At 40.9% G+C, this 15,103-nt stretch overlaps 1 protein-coding gene across 2 annotated transcripts in view; it reads right to left on the bottom strand.

Moving 5' to 3' along the window:
- The window catches only part of EPB41L4A (erythrocyte membrane protein band 4.1 like 4A), a 210,253-nt gene that overhangs the window by 27,823 nt on the left and 167,327 nt on the right, over positions 1 to 15,103 (bottom strand). For both annotated transcript variants that reach the window (XM_006755289.2, XM_006755290.2), the window contains exons 14-16: positions 10,430 to 10,520; positions 7,918 to 8,001; positions 6,368 to 6,481 (exon numbers count right to left, since the gene is read on the bottom strand). In XM_006755289.2, coding sequence (XP_006755352.1) covers positions 6,368 to 6,481; positions 7,918 to 8,001; positions 10,430 to 10,520 — 289 coding nt within the window. The remainder of the gene's footprint in view (positions 1 to 6,367; positions 6,482 to 7,917; positions 8,002 to 10,429; positions 10,521 to 15,103) is intronic.

The raw sequence follows: 15,103 nt of genomic DNA, 5'->3' as shown, positions 1-15,103 counted from the left end.
TTCCCTCCTTCATTCCCTCTCTGACTCAACTTAGATTTCTATCATCTCAACAACTTTTTGTTTTCTGTTCAGTCTTTCTGGCAAGACCTCAACCAACTATCCAGGTTCTCTGGGCTACACCTCAACAGCTGGCTGAACAGTGCTGGATGGAGTTACACAAAAGAGCATATTAGTTAGAAGGACAATCCATGTTCATACTAGTGGATCCTCAAGTGGATCCACAACAAGACCCAACAATGGTACCACCATTCTCTGACCTAAGTGCTCCCTGTTTCTGCAAAGCATGCAAGAGCTATATATGCCTTGATCACAGTGCAAAAAACCCTAAATTGAAAATAATCTTCCTTCAGCATTTTGAAGGTGATGCTTCATTATCTTTTTTCTGATATTGCTGTTAAGCAGCCCAAGACCAGAATTCTTATTTGTCACTATTTATGCATGGACTTTTCTTTTCTCTTCCATATTCCTCCCCTACTCCAAGTGTTAAAAATTCTCTCTAAATCTATAATGTTTTAAAATGTTATGATAATGAATCTCGGTATGGATCTAATTTTTCAATCTATTATATCAAATGCTCAGCAGGTTCTCCATAAAGTATGATAATTCAGTTCTGAAATACTTTCTTGTACAACTTCTTTTAATACTTTCCTTTTCTGCATTTTCTTGAGATTTTTCCCTAGAAATTTCATTAGTCGAATATTTTATATCCAGGTTGGATAGTTTTTATTATCTTTATTTACATATCTATGCTTTGTTTTTGCTCTACTCTGGGGGAGGATTTCCTTAACTTTATCTTCTAAACCTTCTATTGATTATTTTAAAAATTCTGTCACATTAAAGTCTAAGAACTTTTATTCTTATAGAGTCTTTCTGACTATATTTCCTATGAGTGCCCTGAAAGCTTCCCACCACCTCCCCCGCCACCCGCCCCAACACACACAGACAAACAACTCCTAGTTGTTTCAGTCTCTGTCTTTCCAAACAGAAATTATCCTCAAATGCTGGGTGATAATGACTCTCTCAAGCACTGTGCACTAAACCTCTGGGTGGAGAGCATGCTAACCGATGGCTTCACTGTCATGTGGAGCAAAGTAATGTGGGTAGTCTCAACCATTTCCTTGGAAAAGCCTTGGAAAGTTTCTATCTGCAGATCTTTTCTCTTATATCTGTCCTTGCTTACAGTGAGATTCTGTAATCTCATGTCTGGAAGATACAAGCCTGGTTTCTAGCATTCTAGGAATGAAGAGAGAAGGGAGCCATTTAGTAAGCAGATTTTCACTCTCTTGATTTTTTCTGTGGCCACAAATTCTATGTCTCTTTTACCAAGTTAATAATCCTAGGTCTGTCATAGGCTTGGTCTTTGCATTCTATCTATATTATCTATCTAGACAGCCTCTTCTGTATTTCATATTTCAATTAACATTTTTAAGAAATTTATATTTCAGTCAAGACAACTAACCCAACTCCTGACTTATATCCAACAATCCATGTGAATCCTGCACTTGGACTTCTCAAAGAAAGCGCAAATTCCACAATCCCAAACCCAAAAAGTCCCTTTCAGCATGTAATGTCCTGCCGGTTCTTACTTCAGTGCATCACACTTCAATCCATGAAACTGCACAAGCCTGGTCTTCATTCTTGACATCTTTCGCTCCTTCACCCTCACGCTGATCCTGCCAGCACTACTGATTCTACCTCTGGATGGGTTTTGAAACCACCAACTTTCTTGTCTCCATATGACCAGGTTGGCTCATGCTCCCATCCTCTTTGTCCAGGACTCATATGATAGCTGCTGCCTGGCCTCTTTGTTTCCACAACTATTCCCTTCCATCTCTTTTCCACAGAGCAGTAAGGGCCACCTTTACACAATACAAATATGATCTTGTTATCAACCTTTCTGAAAACTACTGATCTAATGACCAAAATCCTCAACAAAGCTCAGGGGTCTGATGAGGTCTGGCCCCCCTTTCTCTCCAGGCTCATTTCTAACACTTTTCTGCTCACCCTCAATGCTTGAGCAACACTGGCCTTTATCCTTTTCATGAATGCTCCCCTCTCCCTTCTATCCCAAGGCCACAGTCCCTCTTCCTCTCTTTGCTTGCTTTTGTCTGATCCCAGCTCCAGCATCCGGCCTCAGGAACCCTTCCAACCTCCTTCACTTAACAACGCAGCAAAACTGCTCCTAATAGTGCTGGTTGCACATGTGTTTGGATGGCAAACGTTTATCAAGCAGTGATTCTTAGAACAGGTATACTTTTCTATATGAATTTTTCAATTAAAAAGTTTTTAAATTTCCCTAAGCATAACTGCCCCCTGAAGAATATATAACAGTCATAACTGCACATGTATTTGTAATTTGCATGTTTCTTCCCTAACAAACGATAAACTCCCAAAGGTCAGAGACTTTCTCTGATGCCGTTTAATACAGTGCTTGGGATACAGTGGGTACTCTAAACATTTTTGAGTATAAAGATGAATGGGGGTAAAAATAAATTGTTCTGTCAGAAAGCATGCTGGGTTTCTTTTTTAAAATAGGAATGTTTAAACATGCAGGCATCAGGGTCTCCATGAACCTTAACAATTATAAAGAAGTTTGTATGTGTATTCAATAATACAGTCTTTCCCCCTAGGGCTGTGGTTGGCAAACTGCGGCTCGCGAGCCACATGCGGCTCTTTGGCCCCTTGAGTGTGGCTCTTCCTAAGCCTTAGGAGTACCCTAATTAAGTTAATAACAATGTACCTACCTATATAGTTTAAGTCTAAAAAATTTGGCTCTCAAAAGAAATTTCAATCGTTGTACTGTTGATATTTGGCTCTGTTGACCTAATGAGTTTGCCAACCACTGCCTAGGGAATGAATCCAACATTTCATCAGATTCTCAGAGTTTTATCACCGAAAAAGATTGAGACCCATGTTCTAGACTCTGCCAGAATTTGGCAGCTGTACTCATCTAATGACAGATGACTGGCAAAATAGAAATTGTGATATCTTCTGCAAGACATATTATCCTGGTATCCATTACAAAAGAGAATTTCCTATTATTAAATTTAAGTCCTTGAGATTCTTCCATGCTGATGACAAATCTCGGTTTTAAATGTCAGAGTTAATCCATGTCTGTAGGGATTTGTGCCCAGGGGCAAGGTAAACATATGTGAAGATAGAACAAGACTAACAAGGACCGGGACATTTAAAGGGCATTTATAGAGAAAACAACAACCAAGAATGAGCTTTGTCTCAGTCATGCCGACACGAAGCAATGGCTGGTCTCCTCCAAACACACATGCTGAATAAGAGATCTTTCAGGTGACACAGAACCAGACAGAAGGCTTTATGGTGCTCAGACCAAATCCCAATGGTCTTTTCCCCAAATGGTGCCTATGAAAGGGTCCTGTAACCACGCACCACAATTGCTTCTCTGTGTTTCACAGGAAGCCAACAGAAAATGGATTTCAGGCCGAAACCGGTTTGGCTCGGTGGATGGAGCGTCGGCCTGCGGACTGCGGGGTCCCAGGTTCGATCCCAGTCAAGGGCATGTACCAGGGTTGCGGGCACATCCCCAGTAGGAGATGTGCAGGAGGCGGCTGGTCGATGTTTCTCCCTCATCGATGTTTCTGACTCTCTATCTCTCTCCTTTCCTCTCTGTAAAAAATCAATAAAATATATTTTAAAAAAAATGGATTTCAGTGCAGAGTCATTAGTCTAGATTTGAGAATGTATATGCTCCAAACTATTTCAGGCATTTAGTTTGAAAAGAAATGTAAAGTTTGGTGAATTTTAGCAAAACTTGGTAAGTTCGTTTTTGTATATATTAAAATCAAAATGGCCATTTGCTCAACATGTGCAATTCTTTTATGTTGGAAATGACAAAGTACACTAATAATTAAGAATGAAAAACTGTAAAAACTTATCTAACAATCATCAGACGATGCCAAATTCTTAATATATTTAGTGAAACCTACTACCCACATCCCTCAGCACACATATATACATAAAGGCATTTTAAAAGTATTTCCCAGGAGTGTCGCCACGTTTTTTAGTTGTCTGAATTGAACCAATCCTTGGTACGGAAGGAGGGCAGAAAACCTTCCCTCCTGCCTTACTGAAATGATGGTCCATTGCCCTGGCCTTTTCCATATGTGCAGCCCTGGATCCAAATCCCAGATGTGTTACAAAGGACCGTTCCTGCCATCTCCCCGAGCCAGTTTTCTTCTCTGTAGAAGTGAGATGATAATGCTGGGCCAGGTCCTGTCCACTGGTACTCAGCCCCATCCCAACCCATCTGTAATCTTCTCTGTAGTGCCAGCACTAGACGGCTGGCAATTGCATTTTCCTGGACTCCTTTACCAGCTGGGTTCCACTTAGAGACACTCAGGTGAGATTTGAAGGCAGGGGAAAAGGGGAGGCAATTGTGCTTCTGGCAGTACCTGTGGCACCCACTCATGCGCTCCTGAGAAGTGGGGTTCCACAGCATCAGCTACAGTGGTGGCACCTCCGACAGTGGCAGCCAGCAATGCCAGCAGCCAGCCCAGGCTCCTGGGAGCCAGCTCAAAGGCAGAAGCAGCTCTGCATCTCTGGGTACACTCCCTTGTCTCCTTTTATTTCTCCAGCCCAGGGGCAGGGCAGCATCCAGACCTCAGGGCTGTACCATGTCTCTGCCTTTCGTTCCTTTCATCCTACTCATATTTGTGCACCAAAATTCCCTGTGTTAATCCCTCTCTGCTAAAAATGCCTCGTGACTGAATGATACAAATGCCCATTTCTGTATAGTTATTATACGGATAAAATGAGCTAATATACAGCAAGTAAACTGCTCAGGACTTAGAACATGATGAATGACAACTATTATTCCATTATTCACTGTTGGCCATGATTTCTCTCCCTCTTTCCAGCCCTACGAGGTGAGGGTGATATGGACCTTTCTCTGCTTAACCATCAAAGGATTTCAGTGAAGTTGGACCTGGTTGGAGAAAGCTGGGGAATACAGCTCTGGAATACCGGCAGAAGTAGAAGGAATGAGACCGGGATGGACCAACAGGTAAGTATAAACAGGGCCGAGAAGACAGAAGGGCCTCCGCTTGCCAGACCCCCCATGATATAAAAGGAATGTTGATGGTCATCTGAGAGCGTGACCTGAACGTCTCACAATTATAAAAGTCACTCATAAAATACCACTTACGTAGGAACCCAGGGCAAAACACAGCCCCTTCATGTAGGAATGAAGTGGATTTCCCCGGTGAGTCATTTCTTGGGTCTTCCTCTCTTGGACCTGCCCCACTGCCCACCCTGCTTTGCAAAGAGAGTCCCAAACTTCTAGATATGGACGTTTATAAAAAATTAAATAACAGACTGTCAAACTGCAGCGGGAAGGCCGGGGAGGGTTGGGGGGCAAGAGATCAACCGAAGGACTTGTATGCATGCATATAAGCATAACCAATGGACATAAGACACTGGGGGGTAAGGGAGGACAAGGGATTGTCAAGGGCGGGGGAAAATAAGGGACACATATGTAATACCCTTTGTAATACTTTAAGCAATAAAATAAATTAAAAAAAAATTAAATAGTACACACATGTACATATAACCACCCAAACAATCCAACCTGCTGGGCAACACAATGCATTTTCTCTGTGCTTTGAAAGGAGTTTTGCTCACATTTATACAACCATATCTACCTGAGAGCAGAGACCACAGCCTCAGTTGCGATTAATCTGTAACATAATTTTGTCTTCTCAGGCTGAAACATGTAATGTCTTTTATGTACTAATATATGTCATTGACATAACATGTTATATAATTTATTGCACATACTACAGTGGGGCCTTGACTTACGAATGTCCCGACTAACGAGTTTTTCGAGATACGAGCCGTCTCTCGGCCGATTTTTTGCTTTGAGTTGCGAGCTAAAATTGGGGTATCTGAAGCTGGCAGATACCCCACCACTAGTTGGTGCAGCGAACGTCACAGTGAACGCCACAACATCAGCCCAGCATCACGTGTCTCACTCATTCCCTTTTTGATTTGACATACAAGTAATTTGAGTTACGAGCTCTGTCACGGAACGAATTAAACTTGTAAGTCAAGGCCCCACTGTATATAATATATATTATTAAAGTATATCATATATGTATTTCTTAACAACTTATCAGTACATACAGAAAGCAAGTTCCTGTTAATGTTTTTGAAATTATGCTTTGAACCTGGCTGTTTAAGAGAAATGCTTCGGGACCCCTAACCTATTTTATTTATCTCAGAAAATATAGGCTTTCTGCTCTCCTGGGGAGACAAACAGTCTTGATATTATGAGAATAACCCATGATAAAAACGTGACTGGGACCGAAAATTAAATCAGGGGCTGTGCTCAGCCTACCTTCTCCTTGTTGGCTGTACAGAGTCGTTGTCGCTCCCACAGGAGGGGTTTCGGCGGCGAGTGCAGGGGAACTTTGGGGACTTCGTGCGGTCGTGGGGAGAGTTGTAGAGACCACTAGAGTGAGAGAGGAATGGTCGATAATCCCTGGAGGAGCAAACACCCTAGCCCCAGACCCCAGTGGTCCTAGGGGGGCAGTCATGACTGCACAATTGGTACTTTCAAGGGAATTGTGGGCAAACGGTTCTTTTTGTTGACAAGATACATTGAAAGAAAAAGGGGGTAAAATCTGGTAAAACAAATCATATAGGTCATTATTTTGCAGGAATGGATTTTTCTTGGTGGCCTTCAACAATGAGAAATGAACAGACACAAAGGACTGGAATAATTACAACAACGAATTGCATTTATGATGAGTCTACCACCTGCCAGGCGCTGGCCAAGCTCAAAATTTTGTATTCATTATCTTAGCGAATAGTCATATTAACCCTAAGCACTGAAGTACAATTATTAGGCCCATTTAACAAAAAAGATAAGAGCAATACAGAATGTTTCATTCAGTAGCCCAAGTAAAGTAGCTAGAAAGTATAGAACTAGGATTTGAACCCCTGAGTAGTCATACCCGAAACCACTGTAAGGATGTGCCCAGGAAATTATAATGCAAGCATGTCACTGCTTTGATAGTTATGAACAAAAGAAACTAAATATATATATATTTTATTGATTTTTTACAGAGAGGAAGGGAGAGAGAGTTAGAAACATCGATGAGAGAGAAACATCGATCAGCCGCCTCCTGCACATCTCCCACGGGGGAAGTGCCCGCAACCCAGGCACATGCCCTTGACCAGAATCGAACCTGGGACCCCTCAGTCCGCAGGCCGACGCTCCATCCACTGAGCCAAACCGGCTTCGGCAAATTAAATAAATATTTTTATGTCTTCTAGAATTACTATTCATCAACTACAGTTTTCAACTCAAGTTTTTATAAGAACTATGAAACTGGAGGAAGTATCATTACTACATTTCATTTAGAGTTTTCCAAAATACATCATCTCACTCTAAACCAGCGGTTCTCAACCTGTGGGTCATGACCCCTTTGGGGGTCGAACGACCCTTTCACAGGGGTCGCCTAAGACCATTGGAAAACACCTATATAATTACAAATTGTTTTTGTGATGAATCACTATGCTTTAATTATGTTCAATTTGTAACAATTAAATTGGGGGTCACCACAACATGAGGAACTGTATTAACGGGTCTCGGCATTAGGAAGGTTGAGAACTACTGCTCTAAACCATCACGATGACCTTCCAAGGCAGTTTCTTAATATACACTAGTTTCCTCTCTGTCTTTCCAGGAGAGAGTTCCACGTTGGGACACATCCTGTTGATCTCCACTTCACAAGTTCCCGGTCACGCTGATGTAGGAATCCGACTGCCTGGTCCAGAGCTAGTCCTGACCCGCCACAAAGCAGGTGGATTCTATTATTTGATAGAGGCAACTGCTAACCCCTTCCCTACTGTTCTCCTTTAGAAAAACAAAGATCCCCTTACCTCTGGGGGCCATTTTCTTCCCATGGTGCGTGAGGTTTGCTTCTTTGGAGATCAGGGCTATTTTCATTCTTGGCTTTCTTAAAGCTTTAATTTAAAAAAAAAAGTATGAAACACAAATTAACTAGAAAATAAAAGGAAGTTAACTCACATACCTATTTCTTCAGTAAAATTATTTAACAAATGTTTAAAAATGTGTTTATTTATACCCATGACTCATTCCAAAAAGAATATGATTTTCCTATAAAAACACATGTCTCCAGCAAGTACTTTTGTGTCTTTCCCCCTTTTTCTTTCTGGTTTTACTGCTTTAAGTGAACAGGAGCCAGGTCATCCATTGTTAAGAAACTTTCAAGAGAGCCCACCTGCAGGACAGGGAGCACAGGCATCCAGGCTTGTGTGGCCGGCTCCCTCTTTTCAAGGTGGTCAGAGACCCCTGGCTCTGGGTGTGGGTCTGAAGCTGTGCAGGGCAGTCAGCTCTGAGCAGGTTCAGGATGCCCCCATTGACCTTTCCCTGCCCTCAGCTTCCGCCTTCCTTGGCATCATCCTTCCAAATCAGAATGACTTTCAATGCTATTTCCTGACCAAGTATCATCTTTCTGTCCTAAGAATGTAAATATATCTGAGTTGTTATTCCATCCCAACAAATTGTTTTAGAAACACAGGGGAGACACCAGGAAGGGACTTCTTAGAAGCCTTCGTCACCGGTGGGGGAGGGGGGAGTGCCTCCTCTCACTTCCCGGGAGTCTCAGCTTCCAAAAGAGAGCTACTGAACTCATGCACTTTAACCCTGGCTCTCTGAGGAATCCTCTACATACTGTCTTCAAACATGGTCCTAGCAGGGTTCTTTATATCAGCCAAGAAAAAGGAGAGAGAAAAAAACGACAAGGTCATTTCAAAATATGAAAATAAACTTGCACCCTAGGATATTATAACCACACAGGAATATAAATCTAAAAATATATTTGACGAAAGCACTTCACTCATAGTATTAGTAGGTAGTAAGTAGTAGGTTTTATAGTGAAGAATGTGTTCTTTTTAGAAAGGTTAAAAACCTTTGGAAGATCAAATTTCCAAGTAAAAACTTACTTTTGAAATGAGGCAAAGTAATAAATATGCTAGATTTTAATACAACAGTGGAAAGTGTGCCCACACGCGCGTGTGTTTAATAAGTCAGGAGAAAAGGCAAGACAAGACAAGGGAGATTGAGAAAGGGAGTAGCAAGATGAAAGGGGAATTGGGAGAGTAGGCAGAAGTTAAAGAACAATGACACCCTGGGTGGCGAGTTAACTGCCCCCTAAACTATTTCTCATCTAAAGCTTGAGTGGGAAAATTCTGGCAGCCCTTTAGGTATCAGTCCTTGGCAAGAATGCAATTACAAAAGAGATTGGACTGCTTCTATACATTCTAAAAAGCTTGGGATCTGAATTTCATGGAAGATTACTGATCTTCCGTTAGACTTCCCACCGCACACCCTGTACATACAGATTAAGCTGACTCTGTCCACAGCTGTGAGGCTGATTAAGGAAAGCACAGTGAACTAAAGTGTCTGCAAAGGCAAAGAACTTATCATTCCAAAGAGAGAATCTGTAGGGAGTGTTCTAAAACTAAACAAACGGAAATGAAATCAAAACCCTGGGAAAAACATTGCAACTTGATATTAGAACCCTCTTATCTTGAAATTATTTTGCTGAGAAATTATAAACAGTATTTCTCCAAGCAGTCACAATCCAGCTGAATGAAGGTCCCCTTATTTACTAACAAAGATGGAGCAGGTGACCTCAGAAGTCTTTCCAAGTCACGCGTTTCTGACAGCTTGGACCTCTCCAAGATGTGTGGGCAGCCCTCTCCAGAGAGAAGGCGAGGGGCTGAACGCTGCTCAGTGTACGTCTAAAACGCTGTCCCCTGAACATCATTGGGGACAGGAAAAAAGGACACTGAAATTGTGTGTTAGAGAACAAGGCTGATCTTCCAGGGAAACAGTCCATGTAACATAGCAAGGAAGGTTTTTCCTCTGGGGAATGCTGCTGGGAAAATGGACGCGAGGACCATGACCACTCTTCATACAGATGCAATCACTGCCTTCTGAAGCCCCGCGCCTCTAAATGCTATAAGCCCGCTTCCCGGGGCCACAGCTCAGTGCACCGCCGTAATGAACACAGTACATTAAACATGAATATCATCCACTTTATTTCACAGGTCTGTCTGAGTTAGTCTATCACATCTCGCCATTTAAAAAAATCACATGGACTTTTCACTCTGCTGCCGAGAACGCCGACCTCCGATTACCTCTGAGAGCAGCACACTGTGACAGCAGGGTGTTTCCTTCAAACGAGGCAGGCAGGTCCTGATGTGGCATAATTCGCTGGCATTTTAAAATATCCTTTGGCCCCAGACTATTTTGATCGAAAGTACTACTGAATTACCAAAGTGAAGAGATTCGTCACCTTGCTCTCAGGAAAATTCATCTTCGTGACAATATACAGTGTTATGTTCCTCCGGTTAATTGACTGACCTTTTTATTGGTGAAGGTGCAATAATTTTAGTTGTTCCTTCATTTTCTCCATTTTCCATGTTTGCAGTTACCCGGTTTATGCTGATTGATCCTAGGAGCAAAGAAGAGGAAAACACGGAAGGGAAGAGAACCAAGTGATCAGGAAAACACAAAGAAGCAAAAGAGTTACTTTAAAATGCAATTTTAGGGCTGTCAAGGCACCTTGTACTGATAAATTACAATTCCAAATAATAATGAGTCGAACAATAAATCTGAGGTGCTGTTTTCTAGATGCAAAAAAACCCCAACCCTCAATCCTCAACATAACCATGTCCTATGGGATCTAGGTTCTGGCACCTCTCTAAACTGAGACCTTTTGCCACTTAAAGAATTAACTCCCTACATCATGAGAAAGTCTTTGCTTTCGACTGTTAAAAATAAGATTCTAAGATCCTTAGTGCTATACCTTGAAATATATAAGGTAAAAATTGATGACTATGTTGTAAAGAAGTTACATTTGTTGGCATGCCATGATAGCTCCCATTCTATCAAACAAAGCAAACAACAACACATTTTCAAACTGAAAATAGGAAAATATCCCAACTCATTATACAAATGGCAAAAAAAGAGTAATATTGATGCAATCTGTATCACTCGCTCACACACACACACACACACACACACACACACACACACACACAAATGTTTTCAAATTTGTTTGTGCAAATGTTCCTTAAAAGCCTATAACTAACTTTGTAAAAGCTGCGACTCCAAGAATTTGCATATATGCTAGGTGGACCAGCAGAGGGAGCCCCAGCAGATGTGATGGAAATCAGGATTCAAAGGAAGTCTGGACCCCATTCTCAGAACAGAGGCTGATAAGCCTGCAGGTTGACATGCACCTCACTGGGTTGGTGCAGGGGAATCCAGTAAAGGGAGGCCAGAGTCCTTGTTCAGTAAACTCTGTGTCATACAGGCGTGTCTACCTCAGAGAGGCATCTTGTAGGGGGACAACCACAGTTCGATAATAAGTGTCATCACCACTAACCACAAGTGGTTTTCGAGTCATGAGCTGAATTTGTGATGCTAATAAGGCCTGATATTTATTGAGCACGTACTATGTGCTATTCCAAGCACTTCACATCTCTTTATTCATGTAATCCTCAAAATAATCATGTAAGTAAATACTAATACTAGCCCATTTTTAAAGACTTTAAAAATGTCTTTCCCAAGGTCCCACAGCTTATGAGTGTGTGTGTGTGTGTGGTGGTGGTGGGGGGGGGGGGCACTTTGAAACCTAGTGGTGTGGCCCCAGAGACAGCTGCCCCACCACATGGCCTTCCATGTGTGCTCTGTGCCCCACCCTCAGGTTGTTAAAAAGTCTGTCTAAATAAAGGGTCCACTAGGAGACAGACTCTCTAGAAAATAAGTGGAAAGAATGTCTAATGAAGAGAACATCCTATCGCCAACTAAGAGGAGAGTTTTTTCTCTCTAGGGCAACTGAGACCAGAAGACCACACTGAGCACCCCCACCCCAGGTGGCAATTCCTTACAGAGCAGTTTGTAGGCACATTGGTTGACTACCCATCAGGAAAGGCAAACATTAATGAATGACCCCGGACAGAGGAAACGAACAGTGGTTTCAAATAAGAGGTCCAAAAACTACTATTCTAAGGAACTTGACATGAATTCAATACCTGATGATGGCTCCTATTTTGTAGCCCTGAAACGGAAAGGTGAGCCTGAAAATGCACGTGGCATTAAAGGCCACTCACACTACAGCGACCTTCAGAACCCAGGTACGAGGAAAGAACAACACTGGAGCCGACAGGAAATTTCACAGGAAAATTCATGATAAATGGGACACAAGCAATTCCCTTGAACTACCCTAAGTGCTATCAGGTACGGCAATGGCCAGTCACTGTCTATTTGGCCATGGCCATTAATAAAGTCATAGGGCAGATTCCCAAAACTACAGGCACAGATCTGAGCTGGAGCTGCTTCTGGAAGTTGGAAGTCTATGTGGGATGGCCTTGGGGCAGTTGCAGGAGGGATTAACTCACTTGTGGCCCAGACATTGTTCCAAATAAATGTTTTTTTAATGCGGTATTGTTCTCAGCAGATATTATGAATTCATGTAAATGAAAGGGACTTCATGTACCTAGGACTGTTTTCCCAGACTTGGAGGAGGAGGAAGTGCAGCAGAGAGACCAATACTAGTGCCAGTAACTCCAACCAAGGAAGTACCAAGTCAAGGTGAACATCATGGTAACGAAGCACCGTGTCACCCGCTTCAGAATAAGCCTAGGTTTGCTCCAATCCCCATCTCCTCAGACTGATTAGTTTTTTCTTAGTCTAACAACTAATCACCTTGGGGAAAGTAAGGTACTTAATCACTTTCACCTCTCCCATCCAAATCTTCCAAAAAACTAATAAGCAGGTAGACAAACAACTGAGGAATATTTTTAAATAGAAAAAAATTCAAACTAAACGTGTGCATATATTTCTTAAAGAAACCAATACTTGGTTATTCACAACATCCAAATCATAATTTTTAAGATGAAACACTAGATGGATGGTTTTCCAAAATAATTTCTGGAGGGAGTGTGTGACACACACACAGGCTCTCTCAGACACTCACTCACCAGCAGTAGGCTTCTTCAAAATAAACTATTCGACTGTCAGGACTATTTTATTAACACAGGAGTCATAATTCTCACATGCACAGCATAAATGAGTTAAGCTATTGTCAGTAACACAATCTAATTTATGGCTCATTTATACTGAAAACAGTAGACTACTAATAACAAATTTGTTCATTCGTATTTCCCTACTCTACAACGCTATCAAATGGACAACCCCGGGTTTTAAAAACCTTATGAGGAAAACAGACTTACAGAGGGAAAGCTACTTCCAAGCAATAACTTACTGGGAGCACTTATGAAGTATCCATTCATATAATAGTCAGATGCAAACTAAAATTTATTCTTTTCTATTCATGGGTATAGGGTTCTTAAAAAGTCTTTATTAGGTAATACTGACATTACTAAATGTGCATTTAAAAGTAATAACTAAAAAAAAGTAATAACTATACTCTTAACACTGTATTTTAATCATCTTCCTAATTAAGTTAAATTAGTGTGATTTTCCACATACTACCATTTAAAAAGAGAGCTAAGCAATTCAGTAAGGCTAGATTATGTGTTGGTTACTGAAATATGAAAGGGTGGGAAATATAAGTTATGCATTATTTAAGTTCACTGACTTTCCATTTTGCTGACATCCATTGCCAACTTTTTCTCCCCTCATCATACCTCCTCCAGAACCATCCCTTCCACATTAGCTCAAATTCTTGGGCTACAGTGTGGACGGGATCTGACAAGCCCTAAACACTAAAGAGCTCATGTCTTCATGCATTATTGGCCACAGACTAGTTCCATTTCAAAGAGGAAAAGGAGAAGCCACGTATTAACTAAAATAACTGATAACAATGGAATTTAGCTGTTCCAGGAGATATTTTGAGGTTGGTGAAATCTTTTTCCCCTATTCCTTTTTCATTGTAAATTATAACTGACCACTGAAAAGAATGTATCACACATATATGAACAGTTTAATAAACTATTATAAAGTGAATGGCTAGTTAACCACTCCCCACCTCCAGAAATATAACAATGAGGCGATTTTCCTACACTACACAAACCACTCCCTTTGGGACAACTCCTTCTTTTAGATAAAGTCAGAGTCAGTTTCCGTCTAAAATATCTAGAAGCAGAAAGCATTATGTATTCATTTCATAAAATATGTATAACATACACAATAAAATTATAACTTTTTAAATTTTTAATAAAAGTTAATAAGGCCTCAAAATCTTTTCATTGAGGTATAGTTCACATATAACATTATGTTAACAACATAAGGATTCCATATTTGTATACACTGTGAAATGATCACCACAATATGTCTGGTTAACATCCATCACCAACATAATTTCAATTTTTTTTCTTGTGATGAGAACTTTTAAGATCTACTCTCTTAACAACTTTCAAATATGCAATACAGTATTGGTAACTATGGTCACCATGCTGTATGTTACGTCCCCATGACTTATGTATTTTATAAGGCCTCAAAGTTGCAATAAAATGAAGGACACACCACTGTGCCCTCTCCCCATGACTGACAGCACAGTAGTAGGTTTTCAATGAAGGTCCATTGTTGTAAAAGGTGTTTTTTTTTCTATTTCTGCTATTTTTTCCACTAGAAGGGAAAATTTCAGGATAATTATGTTATGTTTAAAAAGTGTCAAAAGATGAGAAAAAAAAAACAAAAACCTGAAGATGGTAGTATGGGAAATGCAGGACAATAAGACATGTGCCCCATCCTACAGGATGGGCTACTTCTCAGAGCTTTCAGTGCGGCCTTATGCTGTAGCGCACTGCTCTTGTAATGACAGTCACAGATGGTCTATAACCAAGATCAGTTATTGACATGTGATTATCAAGGCTCCTTAGAAAATCTGTATTTTATTTTAGATAAAATGAAATATAACTGTGGCAAGGCCATTTAGAATTAGTCAGGAGCATCTGATTCATTTTATATATTGTTCACATTAAAAACACAAAGGACTTCATTTCAAGAGGCTGCTCACGTTGGGAAGAATACGTTTATCAGGGGACTGCTATAGTTAATTAAGAGGCA

The sequence above is a fragment of the Myotis davidii genome, unplaced genomic scaffold (genome assembly GCF_000327345.1).
Source record: "Myotis davidii unplaced genomic scaffold, ASM32734v1 scaffold130, whole genome shotgun sequence".
In the NCBI taxonomy this organism is placed as follows: Eukaryota; Metazoa; Chordata; class Mammalia; order Chiroptera; family Vespertilionidae; genus Myotis; species Myotis davidii.
Note: the sequence above shows the minus strand (reverse complement) of the source record. Positions and strands in the feature narration are given on the sequence as shown.